The 24,520-nt window shown below is 46.2% G+C and overlaps 1 protein-coding gene across 2 annotated transcripts in view; it reads right to left on the bottom strand.

Moving 5' to 3' along the window:
• Positions 1-24,105, bottom strand: part of LOC137625950 (glycosyltransferase 25 family member) — a 103,090-nt gene extending 78,985 nt beyond the window's left edge. For both annotated transcript variants that reach the window (XM_068357009.1, XM_068357010.1), the window contains exons 1-2: positions 22,786-24,105; positions 21,384-21,527 (exon numbers count right to left, since the gene is read on the bottom strand). In XM_068357009.1, the coding sequence (XP_068213110.1) occupies positions 21,384-21,527; positions 22,786-24,039 (1,398 nt within the window). In that variant the 5' untranslated portion in view covers positions 24,040-24,105. The remainder of the gene's footprint in view (positions 1-21,383; positions 21,528-22,785) is intronic.
• Positions 24,106-24,520: the final 415 nt, after the last annotated feature.

Below are 24,520 nucleotides of genomic sequence, written 5' to 3'. Positions count from 1 at the left end.
CATCAACTTCTTCAGAAGGCACATCATCTGATAAAACTAAAGTCTTGCGAGAAGGAGATTTATATTCAGAATGACGTGAAGGAAAAGCCTGACAGGCTACATCCACTTGTATATGAACAGAAGTTAAAGTTGGAGGGTCGATGTCACGTTGTGACTGCAGAGAATGTTATTCTACTACACGTCGTGACAGAAGTAACTGACGTTCAAACGTCCCGTAGTAACAGCGGTGACTGCTGTTCGATGCTATATCGTAACTACGATGACTGACCCTCGACGTCACGTCATGTCTACGGCGTCCACCGCTCAACGTCACGTTCTGCATCTCAACGTCACGCTGTGACTGCGGTGGCTGACGTTCAAAGCGATCAAAGTTACATCGAGATTTATGCTCCGCATCTCGCTTAACAGCAAAGCTGTCACTAGAGATAACGTCAGCGTGGCGTAACAAAGCTCGTCTAGAAGGTTGAAGACCCGAATCACGTATCCCAGAACCGTGACGTACAAAAAGCTAAGGATCCTTTAGCACAGGAACAGGATCGAAAGCTTCTACTGAAGAAGAAAGCTTAAACAGCATATCTAACTTCGGATCAACCTGTGACTGCAGTGGCTGACATTCAAACGTCACGTAGTAAACAGCAGTGACTGCTGATCGATGCTATATCGAGACTACGGTGACTGACACTCGACGTCACGTTGTGTCCACGGCGTCCACCGCTCAACGTCACGTTCTGCATCTCAACGTCACGCTGTGACTGCGGTGGCTGACGTTCAAAGCGATCAAAGTTACATCGAGATTTATGCTCCGCATCTCGCTTAACAGCAAAGCTGTCACTAGAGATAACGTCAGCGTGGCGTAACAAAGCTCGTCTAGAAGGTTGAAGACCCGAATCACGTATCCCAGAACCGTGACGTACAAAAAGCAAAGGATCCTTTAGCACAGGAACAGGATCGAAAGCTTCTACTGAAGAAGAAAGCTTTAACAGCATATCTAACTTCGGATCAACCTGTGACTGCAGTGGCTGACATTCAAACGTCACGTAGTAAACAGCAGTGACTGCTGATCGATGCTATATCGAGACTACGGTGACTGACACTCGACGTCACGTTGTGTCCACGGCGTCCACCGCTCAACGTCACGTCGAGTCTGTGGCAGAAACGTCTGTACATGAACGTCATCGCTATGAACGGGACTCTTATTATGACTACAGCTAGGACGTTGAACTTGTTCTGAAGGAACTAATAAACGTTTCAACCGTCTTGAAACTATACGCCCAGGCTTTTAAAAAGACGAATCATCGGAAGACGAGGAGAAACTTCGTCTCTCCTGTCTTATGGCAAGGACGTGCTTGCCGAGCAACGTCTGATACCTTTTACCTTTGAGGGAACGTCTGTTCGTTGGTTTACACTCCTCACTCCCTTAGGTCCTACGACATTCCTTCTCCCTGGTGCAGGGGAGCCTGAAAGAGGTCTCGGACTAGGCAAGTGACAAGCACGAACAAACGAACCCTCCGCAACACAGAACATGTTTTTTGCACTTCACTGATATCGTATTTTTCAAAAATTTCACATTAGACATGAATAAAACTGAATACTACCTGAAGCACGCAATTCTCCCTTATATCAAAAGGTTAGAATTGCGAAATGAGTCGTATAATGTAAGCACATTATTACAAAATGAAACACACATGCAAAAATCAATAAACATATACATATATATCGAATAAAACGGAAATATATAAAGTTAAAAAGATCAGTGACTGGGGAGGAGACTAAACACTAGTTCACTAAGGACTACGTTTTCAATCTCTCACCGTACAGTGCCTTGGGATGAGAATAAAAACTAAAACGTTTTATTCTCTCTCCCCGTACAGAGACTTGGGACGAGAGTAAAAAACTGAATCGAGAACAACATTACTCGCTCCCAAACTCCTTGTACAGAGACTTGGGACGAGAATAAAGATCGTTCTCTCTTTCTCTCTCTCTCTCCGTCTCTCTCTCTCTCTCTTGTCACACACAAGAGAAATGGCCCACTCACCCTTCGTCAATAACAGGTTAATTGACCAAAGGAAAAAACTGAAAGGACTAAGAAATTGAAAATTAACAAGTTCCTTTAAATTAGTATCTAAAACACTTCAGTTTGAAAGAAGAATGAACAAAACGTCAAAATCGATTTACTCTTTCTGCAAAGTGAAACCGTGATTCTCTCTTTCTCTATCGTAACGATAGAGCGCAAACTGCGTAGCATAAATAAACCAAACGTTAGTTCATCTTTGAAAAAACAGCACGAAGACTATTCAAAGAATATATTTCTTAAAATATTTTCTAAAAAATATTCATCTCATAACTCTTACAGAGCAATTGATTTAAACTTAACAAAAATAAAAGTTGAATGGGCTCAACGTTGTTTAACTTCGTTTTCCAAGTCAGGACCGCCTACAAGGAATAGGTACAGGCCGCATATAAACAAAACATAAAATTTATCTTGATGTTTAGTATAAATGGAAAGCTAATCGAAGAGGCCTAATAAAGGCGGGTGAGATATAAAATATATAGAGGAAAATCTATAAATATCAACAATAATTTATAAAGTGATAAAATAATTACTAAAAGCCTTAAACACAATTCCGTACACTGAGGGAAGGGTCGGCCATCTTTTCTCTATGGAAAAACCAGAGATTAAAAAAAAAAAAAAAAAAAAAAAAAAAAGCAAGGGCAAAACACTTTTCCTCTCCTTTCAAAAGCATTTCTTTTGAAGATAGTATTGAATAATCCAACACGGCGAAAGCAATAAAACCAAAACCAAGTACTGTACTTCACCAATTCGGTAGAAAACTCGAGGTCATAAAGCGAGCGGAACCAACTTGTCGACAAGACCGACAGAGAAGAACTGGAGATGTTGACAAGTATATGCGGTATCTGGCCGATAGTCGGCGCTGGTGGTCACACCCGCAACCTTCACGGCGATCGCTCGCGAGTTTTTGGAATCTGTCGAGCCGTCGGAGACGTCAGCTATTATATATTCACCGGCTAAGTTTAATATTTAAAAATGTTATTTTGATTATAAAATAAATTTTTGAATATACTTACCCGGTGATTATATAGCTGCAACTCTGTTGCTCGACAGACAACTCTACGGTAAAAACTCGCCAGCGATCGCCACACAGGTTGCGGGTGTGCCCAACAGCGCCATCTGTCGACCTGATACCCAGTTCTCAATGTAAACAAAGACTCAATTTTCTCCTCGTCCCACTGCGTCTCTATTGGGGAGGAAGGGAGGGTCATTTAATTTATAATCACCGGGTAAGTATATTCAAAAATTTATTTTATAATCAAAATAACATTTTTGAATATTTAACTTAGCCGGTGATTATATAGCTGATTCACACCCAGGGGGGTGGGTAGAGACCAGCAAAATATGTTTACACTTTTATGAGCTAAGAGTTTTTATTTCATTTTAGAAGTTATCAAAATAACAAAAACAAAATAAATAGGTACCTGGTAAGGAAGTCGACTTGAACAATTACTCTGCCTTTAAAGTACGTCTTCCTTACGGAGCCTCGCGATCCTCTTAGGATGCTGATCGACCCCTAGGATCTGAAGTATCAAGGGTTGCAACCCATACAACAGGACCTCATCAAAACCCCTAATCTAGGCGCTCTCAAGAAATGACTTTGACCACCCGCCAAATCAACCAGGATGCGAAAGGCTTCTTAGCCTTCCGGACAACCCAAAAAACAACAATAAAAACATTTCAAGAGAAAGATTAAAAGGGTATGGAATTAGGGAATTGTAGTGGTTGAGCCCTCACCCACTACTGCACTCGCTGCTACGAATGGTCCCAGTGTGTAGCAGTCCTCGTAAAGAGACTGGACATCCTTTAGATAAAAAGACGCAAACACTGACTTGCTTCTCCAATAGGTTGCGTCCATTATACTTCGCAGAGATCTATTTTGCTTAAAGGCCACGGAAGTTGCGACAGCTCTAACTTCGTGTGTCCTTACCTTCAGCAATGCTTGGTCTTCCTCACTCATATGGGAATGAGCTTCTCGTATTAACAGTCTGATAAAATAGGATAAAGCATTCTTTGACATAGGCAAAGATGGTTTCTTAACTGAACACCATAAAGCTTCAGATAGGCCTCGTAAAGGTTTAGTTCGTTTTAAATAGAACTTGAGAGCTCTCACAGGGCATAAGACTCTTTCTAGTTCATTGCCTACCATATTCGATAAGCTGGGAATATCGAACGATTTCGGCCAAGGTCGAGAAGGCAGCTCATTTTTGGCTAGAAAACCAAGTTGTAGTGAACATGTAGCTTTTTCTGACGAAAATCCGATGTTCTTGCTGAAGGCATGAATCTCACTGACTCTTTTAGCTGTGGCTAAGCATACCAGGAAAAGTGTCTTTAAGGTGAGATCTTTCAGGGAGGCTGATTGTAGCAGCTCAAACCTGTCTGACATGAGGAATCTTAGTACCACATCTAAATTCCAACCAGGTGTAACCAAACGACGCTCCTTCGTGGTCTCAAAAGACTTAAGGAGGTCCTGTAGATCTTTATTGTTGGAAAGATCTAAGCCTCTATGCCGGAAGACCGATGCCAACATGCTTCTGTAGCCCTTGATAGTGGGAGCTGAAAGTGATCGTTTTTTTTCTCAGGTATAAGAGAAAGTCAGCTATTTGAGCTACAGAGGTACTGGTCGAGGATACAGATACTGACTTGCACCAGTTTCGGAAGACTTCCCACTTCGATTGGTAGACTCTAAGGGTGGATGTTCTCCTTGCTCTAGCAATCGCACTGGCTGCCTCCTTCGAAAAGCCTCTAGCTCTCGAGAGTCTTTCGATAGTCTGAAGGCAGTCAGACGAAGAGCGTGGAGGCTTTGGTGTACCTTCTTTACGTGTGGCTGATGTAGAAGGTCCACCCTTAGAGGAAGACTTCTGGGAACGTCTACTAGCCATCGAAGTACCTCGGTGAACCATTCTCTCGCGGGCCAGAGGGGAGCAACTAGCGTCAACCTTGTCCCTTCGTGAGAGGCGAACTTCTGCAGTACCTTGTTGACAATCTTGAACGGTGGGAATGCGTATAGATCTAGATGCGACCAATCTAGGAGAAAGGTATCTATATGTATTGCTGCTGGGTCCGGGATTGGTGAGCAATATATTGGGAGCCTCTTGGTCATCGAGGTTGCAAAGAGATCTATGGTTGGTTGGCCCCAAGTGGCCCAAAGTCTCTTGCATACATCCTTGTGGAGGGTCCATTCCGTTGGAATTACTTGCCCCTTCCGACTGAGACAATCTGCCATGACATTCAAGTTGCCTTGGATGAACCTCGTTACTAGTGATATGTTTTGACCTTTTGACCAGATGAGCAGGTCCCTTGCGATCTCGTACAACGTCAGTGAGTGGGTCCCTCCTTGCTTGGAGATGTACAGTGAACCCTCGTTTATCGCGGTAGATAGGTTCCAGTCGCGGCCGCGATAGGTGAAAATCCGCGAAGTAGTGACACCATATTTACCTATTTATTCAACATGTATATTCAGACTTTTAAAACCTTCCCTTGTACGTAGTTCTGTTAACAAACTACCCTTTAATGTACAGAACACTTAATGCATGTACTACAGTACCCTAAACTAAAACAGGCACAAATATTAAAGGTGATTTTATAACATGCATTTCCTAAACACGCTAAAAAGCACGATAAAAAATGGCAACCAATGTTTTGTTTACATTTACTGTATCTCTGATCATAATGAAGAAACAAACTGGAGGTAGAGCTTTGCTTATTACCCAGACATATTTCACATACTTTTCCCTTAGAACTACATCACATCTTCCTACTTTAGATATATATATACAGTATATATATATATATATATATATATATATATATATATGTATATATATATATATATATATTATATATATATATATATATGTGTGTGTGTGTGTGTGTATATATATACTGTATATATTTATATGTATACACATATACATACCTACATATATACATAAATACATGCATACATATATATATATATATATATATATATATATATATATATATATATATATATATATATATTACTGTACATATATGGGTTATGGAAAAAATCCGCGAAGTGGTGAATCCGCGATGGTCGAACCGCGAAGTAGCGAGGGTTCACTGTACGCCAAGGCAGTGGTGTTGTCCGAGTTCACTTCCACCACTTTGCCTCGAAGGAGAGACCTGAAGCTTTTCAAGGCCAGATGTACTGCCAGTAGCTCCTTGCAGTTGATATGCATTATCCTTTGACTCGAGTTCCATAGTCCCGAACATTCCCGACCGTCTAATGTCGCGCCCCAGCCTACGTCCGAGAAGAGAACGTGGTTGGGAGTCTGAACAGCCAGGGGAAGACCCTCTCTTAGGTTGATACTGTCCTTCCACCAAGTCAGGCAAGACTTCATCTTCTCGGAAATGGGGATCGAGACCGCTTCTAGCGTCTTGTCCTTTTTCCAGTGAAATGCTAGATGGTATTGAAGAGGACGGAGGTGTAGTCTTCCTAATGACACAAATTGTTCCAGGGATGATAGCGTCCCTATCAGACTCATCCACTTCCTGACTGAACATTGTTCCTTCTTCAGCATGTTCTGGATGCATAACTGGGCTTGGCTTATTCTGGGGGCCGACGGAAAAGCCCGAAAAGCTAGACTGTGAATCTCCATCCCTAAATACACAATAGTTTGGGATGGGACCAGTTGTGACTTTTCCATATTGACAAGGAGACCCAATTCCTTGGTCAGATCTAGAGTCCACTTTAGATCCTTCAGACAGCGACGACTGGAAGAAGCTCTGAGAAGCCAGTCGTCCAAATAGAGGGAGGCTCGGATGTCCGCTAAATGAAGGAATTTGGCTACATTCCTCATCAGCCTCGTAAACACAAGAGGAGCTGTGCTTAGGCCAAAGCACAGGGCTTGAAACTGGTAGACAACCTTTTCGAAAACGAATCTCAGAAAAGGTTGGGAGTCCGGGTGGATGGGGACGTGGAAGTAGGCGTCCCTTAGGTCTAAAGAGACCATCCAGTCTTCCCTTCTGACCGCTGCTAAGACTGACTTTGTGGTCTCCATGGAGAACGTCTGCTTTGTGACAAAGACATTCAGAGCACTGACGTCTAGCACCGGCCTCCACCCTCCTGTCTTCTTTGACACCAAGAAGAGTCGGTTGTAGAATCCCGGAGTTTGAAGGTCCGAGACTTTGACCACCGCTCCCTTCTCTAGTAAAAGAGACACTTCCCGTTTCAAGGCTCGTCTCTTGTCTTCCTCTCTGTACCTGGGGGAGAGATCGATGGGAGACGTTGCTAGAGGGGGTTTCCGTACAAAAGGGATCTTGTACCCCTCTCTGAGCAACTTCACAGATTGTGCATCTGCGCCTCTCTTTTCCCAGGTCTGCCAGAAGTTCTTGAGTCTGGCTCCCACTGCTGTCTGAAGAAGCTGGCAGTCAGACTCTGCCCTTAAAGGACTTGGTTCCTTTCTTCTTTCCTCGTTTCCCTTCGGCACGAGCACCTCCTCTGCTGGAGGCTCTGCCACGAAAGGGCGGAATAAAACGGGACGCTGGAGTGTCCATCCTTGGTCTAGCTGACAAGGTAGGCAAAGGGGTAGCTTTGCGAGCGGAGGACGCAAAAAGATCGTGAGTGTCCTTCTGTATCAATGAAGCGGCTATTTCCTTAATCAGGTCTTCTGGAAAAAGGCACTTGGAAAGAGGAGCAAAAAGAAGCTCGGATCTCTGGCACGGTGTAACTCCAGCTGAAAGGAATGAGCATAGGTTTTCACGCTTTTTAAGGACTCCGGACACAAATGATGCAGCAAGCTCATTAGACCCATCACGTACGGCCTTGTCCATGCAGGACATAATGAGCAAGGAAGTCTCTTTCTCTGTCGGAGAGATCTTTCTGCTTAGGGCTCCTAGACACCAGTCTAAGAAGTTAAAAACTTCGAAGGCCCTAAAGATACCTTTCAAAAGGTGGTCCAGGTCCGAAGATGACCAACATATCTTTGAGCGTCTCATGGCAAGGCGGCGGGGAGAGTCTACAAGGCTTGAGAAGACGCCCTGGGCAGAGGCAGGAACTCCCAAGCCGAGAACTTCTCCCGTGGCATACCAGACGCTCGATCTAGAAGAGAGTCTAGCAGGGGGAAACGTAAAGGCTGTCTTCCCTAAACTCTTCTTGGACTGCAACCATTCTCCTATCACCCGCAAAGCTCTCTTGGACGAGCGTGCGAGGACGAGTCTAGTAAAGGCAGGAGTGGTAGACGGCATGCCTAACACAAACTCTGACGGAGGAGAACGGGGAGCCACAGAAACAAACTGGTCCAGAAACATCTCTTTGAAAATGGCCAAAACTTTCCTAAAGTCCAAAGAGGGTTGAGTAGACTTAGGCTCGTCCAAATCTGATTGTGGTTCATCTATGTGTGCAGCAACATCATCATCAGAAAGTCCCTCATCCGATAACTGATGAGGAAACGGCAACGGAGTGGGTAACGGCTGGTTCGCTGAGTCCGGTCGCACGGGTGCATGCGTGACTGAGCCGGACGCAACGTCATGGAACTGCTGCCCAGTCTGTGAGCTGGCAACAACCATGGCAGCGCGGGGACGCACAGCGTCTACTCCAGACTGTCTGGACTGATGTGGGTGCTCAGTGGAAACCACACTGGGTTGCGGAGGTTGACGCACCGCGTCAAAAGAAAGCAGCTCTGACGGTTGTTGAACCTCCCGAACGTCAACGGCAACCTCCGTGCGTCGCTTAACGTCAACATGCGGCTGGCAGATCACACTGGAACGCATGGGTGGAGGAACTCTCTCAACTGGTGTGCGTGAGAAGGTTACCTCAGCGTCCACAGGACGCACAACCGATCGTGTGGAAGGTTGTAGGCTAGGTACTGCACTAGCTGGTGCGGCAGCAACCTTCTCCGCACGAAAGTCCTGCATTAGAGACGTCAGTTTAGACTGCATGTCTTGCAGTAGAGACCACTTAGGGTCTACGGGAGCAGGTGCGGCGACAGACGGTGTTACTGTCTGAAGCGGTACCGCTTTGCCTCTCTTAGGCGGTGAGCAGTCATCGGATGACGGCAGCGAGTCCGAACTGACCCAGTGGCTACAACCGGGCCGTTGGACTTGCGCTGAAGGGACCGACTTGCGTTTTAACGGTCGTGAGACCTTGGTCCAGGGTTTCTTGCGAGAAACACCTTCCGAAGACGAGGTATAAATGGGCTCTCTCGTCTTAGTTAGGTAGGAGCGATCTTGGGTAGATATGCCCGATACCACGGAGGGAACGTCTGTTCGCTGATTAAAGCCTCTCGAACCCATTTGTCGTACGACATTGCTTCTCCCCTGGACTTGGGAGCTTGCAAGAGGTCCCGGACTAGGAGGACGACAGGCACGAACAGACGAACCCTCAAGCGCAACACTATCCACAACACTATCACTCGGCACTTTAGCACTTCCCACTGCACTTTTGCACTTAAGCTCCTTCACATCCGCCATGAGCTGATTACGGTCACTAGCAAGTGACTCAACTCTCTCACCCAGAGCCTGGATGGCACGCATCATATCAGCCATCGAAGGTTCCTGAGTGCCAGGAGGGGGGTTAGGAGCAACCACTACAGGGGAAGGAATAGGTTGTGGGGCATGAGGAGAGGATATATCAATAGAACGAGAAGAACTTCTCCTAACTCTATCTCTCTCTAGCCTACGTGTATACTTTTGAAATTCGATAAAATCGAATTCCGAAAGGCCAACGCACTCCTCACACCGATCTTCCAATTGACAGGTTTTATCCCGACAATTGGAACAAACAGTGTGAGGGTCGATAGAAGCCTTCGGAAGACGCCTTGAACAGTCCCTAGCATTGCACTTCCTAAATTTGGGGACTTGTGAAGGGTCAGCCATTTTGAATTGGTCAAAGGGAAATTCAAAAAACTATCAAAAAGTCATCAACAAAGAATCCGTTATCAAAAAGAGTTCAAGGATTTGTGTGAAGAGAAACCCTGCACAGCGAAAGCTCAAAACTAGAATAAAGTACTTCACCAATTAGATGTGAAAAAACTCCAGTTTAGCAACAGCGAGTAAGTACGTCTTGTCGACACCTCGACAGAGAGAAAATTGAGTCTTTGTTTACATTGAGAACTGGGTATCTGGTCGACAGATGGCGCTGTTGGGCACACCCGCAACCTGTGTAGCGATCGCTGGCGAGTTTTTACCGTAGAGTTGTCTGTCGAGCAACAGAGTTGCAGCTATATAATCACCGGCTAAGTTAAATATTGAAAAATGTGAAGTTTATAGTAATTTTTAAAACTAATTACATTGACAGTTGAGAAAATGTATATCCTACTACTTTCCTGACAATCCATGGAATTTCTTGGACAATTTCATGCAACAATATAAATCTTATACCTTGAAAAATGTGATAAATTTTATAACATTAAAATGTAATAAAATAATCTTCATATAATTGAAATTTACTAACTACACTTATTTCTTGTTGCTTGCTAACCATACACACTACTAAGAGTTCATCAAAAAATGACAAATTCGAAGATAATTTGTATTTTTCCTAACCATACAAACCTTAGCTATTTACAAAGGGTTATTACTTTTAGCGTAGCTGAAATGGCGAGCCATTAGAATTTAACGAGGGTGTATTACCCCCCGCGCTAGTTAGCGGGGGGGTAGGGGAGTGGTAGCTAGCTACCCCTCCTCCCCCTCACACACAGGTGAATACTCACTTTCACTTAGAGGTAGGACTTGTCTTGGGGGACAGGGCTGGCGGGCAAATATGTGTAAATAGCTAAGGTTTGTATGGTTAGGAAAAATACAAATTATCTTCGAATTTGTCATTTGTTCCGTAACCGAAATACAAACCACGCTATTTACAAAGGGTGACTTATCCCTTAGGAAGGGTGGAAAGTCCCCAGCCATACTGGCTTTGGCTTTACCCGGGGACTCAGAATCCGAGTGAGTCGCACTCGAGAAAAGGAGTCCCTGCACCTCACAAGTTCCTTGCACCGCAAGGAACCATGTGGCCTACGTAAGCTTGTGTGTGAAGGAAGAAGTGTGACCCGTCTTAGGCAGTTGACCTGGAGTTCCAGAAGGAACTCTGGGTTAAGACGTTCCCAATACCACCTCGTCAGGGTATGGGGGACGCGACAGTATTGACTCAATACTCGGAACACAAGGAAGCATGGTTTACCTGCAGAGGTTCGAGGTCAGCTATGCAGAGACCAGGATGCTGCTTCCCCGTAGAGGGGATGATGAAGAAAGAAGTAAGGGCCAGACATACTTCTTTCGTTCATGCAGACTAAAACCTGATAACAATGCCCTCAACCTTCTGCTACCTGTCCAAAAAGGAGCCTGAGGTTAGACCAGCTGTTGTGTAGCCACCACAGAGCGATAGAAAACGTATCGAGACTCCTGTGGGTCACGCCCTGCAGGAAGCGGGCTGCGAAGGTCATCAGACGCTTCCAGACTCCAGCTTGTAGCACCTGCATCACAGAGTAGTATTACTCGAAGGCGAGGGACGTTGCGATGTATCCAACATCGTGCTGTAGGGCGACGTGACGGGGGAGGGTCTGAAGACAGGTCGAGATGAATGTCCTTGAGTCCGGGCTGAAGAGGTATACTGGTGACTCTTCCCCCATGTCCTCCTTGTGTTCCCAAATCGACTGCAACTGAGGCCAAACTGCAGCTGTTCCCAGCGCTAACCTCTCGATTCCTGTACTGGCAAGAAAGAGAAGGTCTTGGGACATCAGACACAGAATGGAGACTCAAAATCTTGAATGAATCGGACCGAAGGGTCGGGACCCTCAGATTCTGAGTCTAGCCAACAACTCAGGAGCGAGCCTGAATGTTGCCTTCCCCTCTTCCTTAGAAAGGGGGGGAGTAGTAAGAGACCAAGAAGATTGCTTACACACTGGCCGTGGCCAGAGTGAGCAGAAGACCCAGGGCGGAATACAATCCGAGGCCTGTCGTAAAAGGGTCTTGAGATCTCTTAAAGGACTAAAAGTCCGAGCCATGCTCCAAGTTGGAGGTCTTCCTCCGACTAGGGCAGGGACGATCGTAGCTTCGCATGAGCGAGGATAGATCCAGCGGGCAGGAAAAAGTTATTCCTTTAAGCCTGAAGGTCAGGGAAAGGCTGAGCGACAGGCTTCATTGCCAAGAGCGGAAAGGAGTTTCCTCCCGCCGAAAGGCAATAAGACCGTTATTGCTGGAGAAGAGGCCTCACGGGAAGAGGTATATCTCCCACGGCACCAACCACCTTAGACTCTTCACTTTGCCTGGGAGACCCCTGTGGATGACTATCGCAGATGTCGCGACCTCCGTACCGCGACTGTAGCGGGTTGTCTCTTCTAGAGGAGGAAGCGTAGTGTCTCCAGGCATGAAGCCGAAGCGACGCCCCGGTTCGGGAGAGATGTCGCAGTGTGGTTGCTTGAGTAGTCTGCGCCGTGGGAGAAGCTCTCCCGGGAGTTCCGTCAGGGGAAGCAGAGGGTCCAGAAACCGTTCTGCACATAGTCCCAGTGGAGCTCTCCCATTGAAAGGTTGACAGACAACCTGGTTTTGTTGAGACCCATTGTCCGCAGACAAAAAGGAGGGAAGACGCAGGCGTCGAAGTTGTCCCACCATCACCGGAATGCATCTTGCCAGAGTCTCGGGGTCTGAGACTGGGGGGAAAACTAGCGGAAGCTTGAGGTTCCAAGCTGTCGCGATCAGGTCCCCCAGACCAGCACTTGCTGGTTACCCAAGGTCAAAGACCCCTAGGTACACTCTCTCTATGAGGCTCTGCTCGGATAGTCTGAGAGAAACATTCCCCTGTCTGGAATGAGAGAGCCGATGGTGGAATTGAGAGAATCTCAATCATCCCGATATCTCTACTGCAAGATGTGAAGGTGTGAAAATGCGTCCCCTGCTGGTTAGCATGAAGTCGACACGCAACGGGGCGACTTGGCAGGAGCGGTAGGATCTGAAGAGGGGCCAGACTAAGGCCCTTAAGCCTGCCTGAATGATGGAGAGGTATCCTTCAGGTCTTGACCATAGGCCTGGACCGGAACATGCCCCCCCCCCCTTTCCTTTGACGAGTCCGAGAACCGCATCAAGAATGTGGGGAAAGGACGAGAATATCCACTACCATCAAGAGGCTCCATAGGTCAACACCCATTGCAGGTTTAATAGTTCCGCTGGTCCCATAGGGCCAGGGAGTCCGGTTAAACATTGCCTGAAGCCACCGGAACTTGGATCGCCCCACATGGAACTTATCCTGAGGCGACCGTTCGGACTATAAACGGGTCAATGAGGAAAGAAGAACTAGGAAACGTTCCAAGGTAGGGCTGAAAACTCTGCTTGACTGAGAACAGGTACTGCGACTCTCCTCAGTCTTGCCACGGTGAACCGAAAGGAAGGCTCGGAGGATGTGGTAACAGAATCTGGCGTCCCCAGGTGGTCACCCATCCAAGTACCGACGTTGCTTAACCTCGCTGGACGGACGAGAAGCGGGGTTTCCAACGTGGTAAGGCGGTTGACTCAATATCATGGCCAGATACTCCAGATGTTGAGGCAGAGGAAGAGAAGGCTCCAAGCAAAATACCATGAGCCCACACTCATGGTCAGCATTCGGAAGCTTTTCCCGGCGCTGAAGAAGGTCGAAACCCGAGCCTACCGGAGTTGACCAGCCCTCCAAACAGCAGAGGAGGCGGAAGTCTGCACCTGAGCGGCCAAGAGGAAGGCAGGGAGAGTTCTCTGGGGAAACAAACCTGCTATGCCACGGCGGGATAGCCACACTGCATCATAAGCAGGAATACTTGCAGTTTAGGCTGAATTCGACGAGCACCCTGGAAGATGGATGGAATGGAAACTGAAAGTACCCGTCCTTCCGATCCAGGGTTAAAGGAGTCCTGTCGCCTCGTTACCAGTCTGATCGATTCTGCTGGTCTACGCTGGCCGAAGTTTGTTCGACAAACTTGATCAGGGCTGAGAGGTCGACTATGGACATCCCCTCTCAGATCCTTCCTTACAAGAAAGGATCGACTGAGGGGGCCGGGGGTGAAGCCGTCGATGATCCTAAGGGAGACCTTCGCCTAAGGTATGGATCATTCTGCCCAACCGGGCAACTCTGCTGATGCTATGGCATAGAGGTTCAGAGACACTGAATTCGCTGACAGAGACGGCAGGCGCGATATCCTTGGCTACTCACAGAGATTGTGCGGGAATGGGCATCGGGAAGCTGTCATTCGGATGAGTAACCTTAAGCATCCTCCCAGCGAAAAAACCTGCAATCCTAGAGTTCGTGAACTCCTTTTAGGACTATGCCCCCCCGGGGGAGTCTCCCGTGCCATCTGTTCCTGACAGGAGGAAACTGCAATTGGACACCTTGTCCCAGTTGTCGTAGCCGATAACTTAGGCCGATGTGGTTGAAAGAAAAGGGAGCTGGAGCCCTGCAGAGTCTGGAAGAAAGCGCCTTGGAGGAGTGAAACCGGAAGTCGATTTACTCCGCACAGATGTTTAAGTCTCTGTCCTTGGGCAAAGACAAAACTCTTCTCAAGGATGGAAGGGTGTCTGAGGTCGTTGACCTCCACAGATGAGACACCCGAAGGAAGCCTTCAGTCAGTGCGTCCAGATGGTACAACATCGAGCTTGTCCGCAAGTAGATACTTAACGACGGAGGCCAAGGTGCCTGAGCTCGAGAGGAGGAAAGTACCCTTGATCTTCCTGTAGCTTCCTTGAACCAAACCTCGGGCCGTAACCGAGGAGGGAAAGAACCTGGTAAGCTCCCAGAGGAAGAGGTAAGCAGTCACCCCTTGTCCGATGGAGAAATCTTCAACGGAAAGCCCCCCCGCCAAAAATCCTTCCAGGGCGGGAGAAGGAGAGAGTACTCGTGCAGGAGAGGGGACCCTCGAGACCGACCTCTTGGGAACCAACTTCGCCCTGGGGGAAGTCACCACGAAGTCCACTCCTCTCTTTCTCTTCAGCGTAGGAGAGACAGCCGCTGGTTTGTTACCCTGGCCGGTGAGTGCTGGTTTCATAAACCTCATTAACGCCCGTGCCAGCGGATCAAACCATGTCTGCTGCTCCAAGGACACAGAGTCCGAAATCCTCGCTAAGGTGAAAGGGATCGGGCGATCCTTTGGAGAGGACACGACGGTTCCTGCCTGAAAAGAAGGTGGGAAGAATGCTGTACTGACCTGTCTTCGTCCTGCACTACCAACCTGTGCTTGGATGGAGGTGATCCCGAGTGCCGCCTAGGAGCACGCGTCCCTGCTGCTACCACCGGCTGTGGAATTCGCCGCGAACTATGGTCGCGCGAGGGCGAACGGTCGCGCGGGCGCACAGGCGAGTGGTCGCGCGGGCGCACAGGCGAGTGGTCGCGCGGGCGCGCAGGCGAGCGGTCGTGAGGGCGCGCAGGCGAGCGATCGCGCGGGCGCGCAGGCGAGCGATCGCGCGGGCGCGCAGGCGAGCGATCGCGCGGGCGAATGGGCGTGACGGCGAGGGATCGTGCTGCCGCGTAGGTGAAGAAGATCGCTGGCGGTAAGCGATGGCGAGCAGCATGTGTAGGTGAATGATCGCGTGATAGGGTGCGATGGTGATCAGCATCCGCAAGAGGGCGAGCGTTCAGGGTTGTGCGATGAGGAGCAGCATGCGTAAGCGGGCAATCGTGCAGGGTTGTGCGATGGCGAGCAGCATGCGCAGGTGAATGATCGCGTGAAAGGGTGCGATGGTGATCAGCATCCGCCAGAGGGCGATCGTTCAGGGTTGTGCGATGAGGAGCAGCATGCGTAAGCGGGCAATCGTTCAGGGTTGTGCGATGGCGAGCAGCATGCGCAGGTGAATGATCGCGTGAAAGGGTGCGATGGTGATCAGCATCCGCAAGAGGGCGATCGTTCAGGGTTGTGCGATGAGGAGCAGCATGCGTAAGCGGGCAATCGTTCAGGGTTGTGCGATGGCGAGCAGCATGCGCAGGTGAATGATCGCGTGAAAGGGTGCGATGGTGATCAGCATCCGCCAGAGGGCGATCGTTCAGGGTTGTGCGATGAGGATCCGCAGTTGAGGGTCGCGCGATGGCGATCAGCATCCGCAGTTGAGGGTCGCGCGATGGCGATCAGCATCCGCAGTTGAGGGTCGCGCGATGGCGATCAGCATCTGCAGTTGAGGGTCGCGCGATGGCGATCAGCATCCGCAGTTGAGGGTCGCGCGATGGCGATCAGCATCTGCAGTTGAGGGTCGCGCGATGGCGATCAGCATCCGCAGTTGAGGGTCGCGCGATGGCGATCAGCATCCGCAGTTGAGGGTCGCGCGATGGCGATCAGCATCCGCAATTGAGGGTCGCGCGATGGCGATCAGCATCCGCAGTTGAGGGTCGCGCGATGGCGATCAGCATCCGCAGTTGAGCTAGTAGCTGGCGAACCATGTTCCTTCAGAAGTGTTGGAGAACGTTGGCGTGCCAGCTGTAACACACGTGGGCGATCCGGAGATCGCTGACGATCGCTGGCGAGCTGATGATCGCTGACGAGCTGATGATCGCTGACGAGCTGATGATCGCTGACGAGCAGAAGGCTACGCGTGGAAGCCTGCGCAAAGAAGAAGAGTCCTTGACCCCGACCTGAACCGAAGTTCTAGATCGCGAGGGCGAACGTGGGCGCACAGGGCACGTAACAGGAACCGCAGGGAAGATCATCTTGAAAGCGCTGACGAACAGGAGAGCGCTGACGAACAGAAGGGCGCGCAGGGAAACCCTGACACGCAAGGGAAGAACCCCCGTGGGGGCAACCCTTTGCCCCGAAGGGATCGTTGTCCGCCGGGAGACTGATGTCCGTCGGAAGACTGATGTCCGTCGGAAGACCGCTGTCCGTCGGGAAGACCGTTGTCCGTCGGGAAGACCGTTGCCCGTCGGAAGACGAGATTAGACTGCTGTCCATCTGCACCAAGACGGAAGATCGAGAAAAAAAGAAGTTGTAGGCTGCAAACGGAGATTCAAAAAGGCGCCTCAAGCACCCTTATAGGGAGATGAGAGGCCCTTACGACGAGGCGGACGGAGGGCCTTACGGCGAGGGAGGCCAACAGCAACAGCAACAGAAGAAACCTCCGAAGAGGAGTCTCTATGAGTGTACTCTCTCGCGAACGAAAGAGAAACACTTCGTGGAAGAGACTGGTCAGCCAGTGACCTAAAAGGGGCAATCCTCCGAAGAGGAGCTCCTGCAGTTGCCCAGCCCCTTGAGCGAAACTGCAGGTGCGACCGCTCAGCACCAAGAGCATAGTCGCACGAAAAAAAGGCAAGAGAAGAACCCCCAAAAGAGGAAAAGCTCAAGCCTGGACAGGAAAAAACTTCCCTCGGAAGGAAAGTTATCCGCCCAAGGAGGCAAGCCTCCTGACTGTTCTAAAATGAACTGGAGAGCTGTCCGTCGACACGGGAGTACTACCAGTAGAAGGAGACACGCCCCTGACGACAATACAAGGGGGGAGGCAGCAACAGCCGAATCCCCAGGACTCAACCAGACAGCTCACACCGTTGCTATATTACAGAAACGAACTAGATCGGTAACTGTAAAAAAATAAAACAAATAATATTAGTACACATTCATTCCCCCGGGAAGGCTCCGAAGAGGAATCCCGAGGGAAAGGAACAAGAATTACACAACAGGCACGTGCCCTCACAACCACTTACACTCGTGGAAGGAGAGCTGTAACCAAAACAGAATTATAACAATTATAATTATGTAACTATGTAATTATGTAATTTAAAAATGAATGAACACTAAAGAAAAAACGAAAACCCCGAAAGGAATCGTTCTACAAGCTGAAAAATTAACAACTACAATTAGATTCATAAACTAATTGAGACAAAATATACGGCGTAGCAACCCCACCCACACGGGAAGGAAGCTACAAGGGCGTAGTAAAACATAGTAAAAGGGTGAACGACCTCAAGAGAGAGAGAGAGAGAAAGACCGAAGTCAAACTCGATCGCAACCCATAAAATTAGGCCGTGGTGGCCTAACTGCCGAGGCCTCCACGTAGATATCGTACACTACACACACACATCTGAAAAGGAAACTTACTTATTTCTATACTCAAATATATATACAAACATGAAAACATGTTTACATATATATTGAGTAAAAGAAAAGTAAGCGATTAAGTAAAGACAAAACAGACAATGGCTGCCAAGCGAGGACCAAGACAGAGACGTCTGTCACAGTCCGAGCCAAAAGTGAAAGTGAGTATTCACCTGTGTGTGAGGGGGAGGAGGGGTAGCTAGCTACCACTCCCCTACCCCCCCGCTAACTAGCGCGGGGGGTAATACACCCTCGTTAAATTCTAATGGCTCGCCATTTCAGCTACGCTAAAAGTAATAACCCTTTGTAAATAGCGTGGTTTGTATTTCGGTTACGGAACAACTAGCAATTAGAAAGCTAATCTTGCCTGACACATACAGTACAGTATGTCACTTCTTAGAATAGAAGACACATCTTGATTGATACATACTGTATAACACTTCTTTATTCTATGTGTAAAATTGAAGCTATGTAAAGTAATTTAGCTTTTATCCATGATGTACCATGGAGGGTAGTGCTGGCAATTGGCATGATGTTGCACAATGTAGGAAAGGCTTAAGCTGCTTTGCAGTGTTTCAGCAGTTTAACACTTTTAACCTGTTTCCTTTGGTCACTAAGTCTCTGTAATATGCATCAATAAAAACTAATGGATCTGAAGAGGATCTTGCAAGGGAGGTGACTCTTAATAGAGGGTTAGATTTTCAGACCTGGATATAACAAATCTAAAAATAATTCGTATTTTTCCTAGCTTTACAAACCAGAACCCTTTAAATAGCAAACGTCTTCAAAAAGGCTGTTCCTCCGTCTAGTTCCATACAGGAGTAAAGAAGATGACTTCAGTAACCTTTAACATGTCTATCATAAGGATGAATAGGTTGATAGAGCCTGGTCTGTTCAAGAAGACTGGTACATATTTAAAGAAGGGATCCCTTACCAAAGAGGATAGCAGTCCAGAATAATATAACTGACATATGATGATCCCCAGGTTACAGTAGTATAATTCCACAATCCTTCCCAGCGTTAGGGAGGATGAGCGAGATAATTCTTTAGATCTAAAGAATGGAGCTTATAAGTGTAGCTTATCAACACACTCAACCGGTTCGCCCCCAAGAGAGGGAACAGAAAAATGAAGGAAAAGAGCCAGTCATTCTACCTTTCATTCCAGACTTAGATCTATATATTACCATAGACAAGATTCTTCCGGACCTATGTGTGAACTGGACTGGCTACAGAACAACTTGAGTAGCCACCACAGTACCAAACATAAAGGTGTCAAGATAAGATACTTATGGGTATACTCCAATGAAGGTGGTCTGGTATTTCCAAAAGCAACCTCTTAATACCTGGTCAACTGAAAGATTGGCACCTAGACCATTTTGTATCTTAGTCCACCACTGCTAACGAAGAGTCACTGACTTGCAGGCCTGAGGTGTTGCGTCCTCTTTAGATAGAACTGCAGAGCCCTCATGGGACGCAAAAGCATATCTCAATGACCACCTGACGTTACACATATAGAGAGGGGATGGAGAAGGTCTCAAACCTGGGGTTGTGCACTGACAGGTTCTTGATTTTGGTCACAAAGTATCTCACAAAACTAAAGGAGACCTCTTTCTACCGCTCGGCCTGGGTGACTAAGTAAGAGAGACCATGCAACTGCCAACTCTCTTTGTCATTGCTAAGGCTGACTTTTTCAAAGGCTCGAATGGGGTAAATATAAGAGCCTTAAGAATGTGAGTGGGACCAAGCAGCTACCAAGGTGACTATCCAAGGAACATTGCTCAGTCCAAAGCACAGAATCTTGAACTGGTAGATGGAGAAGTGGAGGTCTTTCAAGAAGACTAATGTACGGGTACTTGACAGTAAGTGTCCTTCAGGTCCATCGAAATCATGAGGTCTCCCTCTCTGACTTCAGGCAGAAGAATTGACTGTAGAAGCAAGAAGCATGTCTTAAATAACTCAAGCATATTTTGTTCCATCTCTTCTAACCTGTATCTCTGCCATATTGGCCAATGACATGAAAGCATCCCCCTACTCTCAACAGCAGGAGAGAGGGAATGCTGGCATCAGCATTTCCCTCTCCCTCACTTCTCTCTGCCCCCCTACTGTAAAGACCTGGTTGGGTGGCTCATACGGGCTGTGCATGCATAGACTCCTTTCTGGAACAAGTTGCAGGAGGTCCTCATCAGGGTTTGGGAACAGCCCCGGGGGCCTTCTAAGCACCTGATCTTGTAGGCATGGCAGAACCCAAGGGTTTGGCTACAGATCCCTTTGAAGGAGACTATGTGCTGAATCAGGGAGTCTTGCGAAGCAGTTCTCCACTTCATCGCCACCTGCATGTGAATCCTCAGAAGGAGAGACGTACAGACATAGCCACCCGCACCATTAAATTTTTCAGAGTAAGAACTACTTCTGAGTCAGCTTTTCTTTTTTTTCTTTTTGAGCCCATGTCATCACTCCTTTTCAAAGTTCAGTTAGCCCACTGGTTTACTACATGGTGTGCCAGGAAGGTCACTGCCTTCTCATCAGACAGCAACATACACTTGTACATCCCAAAAGACTCCTGGTTGATAACCACGTTGACTTGGTGAAGTACATCCCTGTAGCTAACAACTGGTCAAGCAAAAAAAAAAACAGCTTGGAGGGTGGCCATGGCAGATGATTTCATGACTGATGACTCAGAGACCAAGAAGGATAAGCCTTCTGCCTAGAATCCCTCCAAGCAGAGTTTCCCCGTCTGTGTGCACATTGACAAGTCAACCTAAAGAGATGATGATATATTAAGCTCTGATGCATACAAGAGTGGGGGGTACAAAATCTTGTTTGACCAGCTAAAAGCAAAAGAGGTCTCAATTCAATCCATGGTCAAACTAGCCAGGGAAGGCCTCGACTCTTGAGGGGCACCAAAGTGTCAATTAGTGACCTATGTTCTCCCCGAAGATGGAGCAAAGGTCACCTCCCCTAGTCCTTTGCACTCATGAGTGCAACGACATCCACAAAGGAACGTTCCAGCTCAAATTCAATGGCCCTTTCCCGATCCATAAAAACATACCTCCTATTTTAGAGGACAAAAGGTTTGCATACTCGTATGAACAAATTATTTTGTAGTTAATCTAATTGATTAGTTGAATAAGGTCAAAATGATGAGGACTAGGCAAAATTTCCTGAAAGGGTGAAATTCTACCCAACAAAAAGCTATTCATTTAATTGGCTCTTCTTTTCTTTTATACTATAAAGTGTATTACCGTAAATCTTTCATGTGCCTGTTGTCCATAAACATATAACAATTTAACATAAAATATAGGATATACTTTACCACCTACCCAAGGTTCATCTGAACTTTTCAGTTTCTTACGTCCAAGGTAAATCAAATCCCATTCGACCAAGTCATTAGCTTCTGCTATTAGATGCTTCATCTTCTCCAAGAAAAATGGCTCAAATCGTATATCATCCTCAAATAGCAGAACCTGTTGGGGAAAAACCATGTACATGTACAACTAGCAATAGAGATTTGATGATTGACATTAAATTTTTTTCAAATACGTACAGTAATGAGCATGCAACACTACTAAAGTACTGCACTTTATAAATCGCACCATTTCCAAATTAAGTTTCTTATACCACAAATTTTAAGAACTTTGGTAATAACAATATTCCTGATGGTAAGCTAAGTTTATCTCATAAGAATAGCAATATCTTTTCCTTTAGAAATTTATCCATACCCTAAAATAAAAGCATCATCCTACAGTACAAAAAATCACAATTAAATTTTTGGACCTCCTTCACGTGAGAGTGTCTTTTCTTCCCCCCTCCACCTTTCAAGAGGAGTTACTCAATTCATCTCATGATAAAATTATTTCTCTGACCTGATAAACTAATATCTTACTATACCTTTATACATTCAAATAAGTCCTATTTGGTATCTTAAATTATATTTTTACTGGTTTCTCCAATTTTGTTGTGGAATTATTTTCAATCTAGTTTATAAGGCTATCACCGGTAGCCTAACCTGATCCAACATATGACCATTAAGCTAACCCTTCCATGACAAAGAACATGTAAATAGGCTTTGACAAAAAAAAAATGGCAACCCAACTGCTCAACATATCATAATTGCCACAACAAGACATGGAAGTAAAGGAGTTAGGAAACAAATTCATTGCTATACATTAGATACAACAGGAAGGAATTGAAAATTGTTATACAAAAGACAGGCAGTACACTCAATATAGGCTATATCATACTAACCACTGGTCCATTACATTATTAGTGTAATTACATCCAATTTTAGCCTTAAATTTTCTGGAATTTAACACTAACGTGCATCTTTGAAATTCAAATAAAGTTATATTAATATTCTCCCATAGTAAATGGCAAAAGATGGGAATATCAAAATTACCACTCTAGACTAAATTGGGATGTAATCTTTAATGCAAGATTAGAGGACAATGGGCCTCCTCAGTCAGTAGGGCCCATCATTAGTTAGTTTAAGATGTATCCCCACAACAATGAAGTTGACTTTTAGAAATGATGCATTGTTTTTTCTCCAGAAACATATTCTATTAATAAAAGTCTTTTAACTATAATTATTTCCTAATTCTGACATGCATTTTAAGGATCCTCAATGCAGAGATGTTTTATGTTATATTTTGTTATTTTAACAAATCTATTTCAATTTACATTTCATTATAAAAAGATTTACTGAAATAAGCTATACTGTAATACCTTTTTATGTCCATTATTCACAATGTCTACCCAGATGTAGTAATGGCTCAAAAAACATCCAATTTCTCCGTACGTCATGTCCCTCTGGGACCAAGGGTCCTTGTAGTTGTCCATCTGCTTTACCCCCAATTCTTTGAGATAAGTTTCATTAAGTTTTTTGCCATCAACGGCATCAAAGACCTTGACATTCAGAGCCAACTCGTCGAAGCTGAGGAGCATTCTCTCGCGTCTCTCTGGTCTCCTTGCTAAACTAATGAGATAAATTTCATCAAAATGAGCCTTGTTCTTCTTGGGTAATGCCGGTACATACTTTGACAACTGTGACGAGACTGGCAATGGGGGGAGATCGACGAGTACTTCCAGTTTCAAACTTTGTAGTTGTTTATGATCGATAATTAGATTCTGATTCTCACCCAGTGGAGGGGGTATGAATCCGTATTTCTCATAATTAATCACGTGCATTTCTAGTCCCGCTAAGTTTGCAGATATGGCAAAAGTAATTATATCATCGTGGGGGCCGTCGTATGCGCTCAAGTTCTTTGGTGAAAACGTGAGATTGTCCGACGCAACTAACTTGAGGTCTACGAGCACGCAGGAATGGACCATCGGCACAGAGTAACAACCAGTCTGTTTCCGATCTAAGATTGGGATGTAATCATCAGTCCGAGTGTACCAATAATCCTCGGTCATGCCTCCCCAGAAGTTACTATAGGTAGCTAACGAATTCAGCATGGGTGCAATGATGGCCTTATCCTCACCTATCATGAGGTAGAGAATATTACTTTTCGTAAGGAAGACATCAACATCTAGGAACCATATGTAATCTGACCAAGTATTACGAGCAATGGCTAAAGCCTCCTCCTTCAGGCTGATAAGATGATCGAATCTGTCATCGCCCCACTGGGTAGGCTTGACCTCAGACGGGTATAGCTTCGGTGTACTCCTGTCTAAAACGGCATTGACAGAGTGGTAGCGGTGCTTATTGCTGGACAGCCATTCCTCTAATATGTCGACGGTTTTGTCCTGATTATGGTCGGAACGAATAAAAAGGGACATTCGATTTTTCGGGTACTCCAATCTCTCGAACAACGTCAAGAAGTAGGGGAGGGTGTGCTCCTTGTTTCGAGCCAACAGCACTACTGTTATTGTCGGTTCTTTCAGTACATTTTGATTTATAGCTCCTTGGACGTTCAGTTCACTTAATAGTAAAATTAGAAAGTATATGGCACACGTAAAACTAGATGACAGAGCCATTTTCGACTCCGTTGCTTGTCCGTTGTCCCTCCCCTCACATCCTATGTAAACAAGAACCTCTGGAGGCAACGTTCTTTAACTGACTTCCCGTTTAACAGATGAAAAATATGTGTTCGATTGTATAAGTGTAACTTCAACTTAACGTACTCGTACATTTCTATGCATTTTCACTTCTAATTCCTCGTTAATCACACATTTCTCTCACATAATGTCATATTAGATATGATTAAAAAGTAGCATATTATGAAAACTACAAATGACTATTATTTTTTTTCCGAAAACACCAGTCATAGGCCATTCTAACTTATCAAGTCGAACGCATACGGAACTAGCTTGATAAATTTCAACAAGAACTGTTTTCAGCTGTCATATCGTTTGATGCCCACTCGGTGCCAGATCACCAAGAAAGTGCCACAATGCTACCAACATGAAAAGTCTCTTTAATTGACGGTTTATTCTAAACTGAAATAATAAAGAATGA

Source organism: Palaemon carinicauda, chromosome 33 (assembly GCF_036898095.1).
Source record: "Palaemon carinicauda isolate YSFRI2023 chromosome 33, ASM3689809v2, whole genome shotgun sequence".
Taxonomy (NCBI): Eukaryota; Metazoa; Arthropoda; class Malacostraca; order Decapoda; family Palaemonidae; genus Palaemon; species Palaemon carinicauda.
Note: the sequence above shows the minus strand (reverse complement) of the source record. Positions and strands in the feature narration are given on the sequence as shown.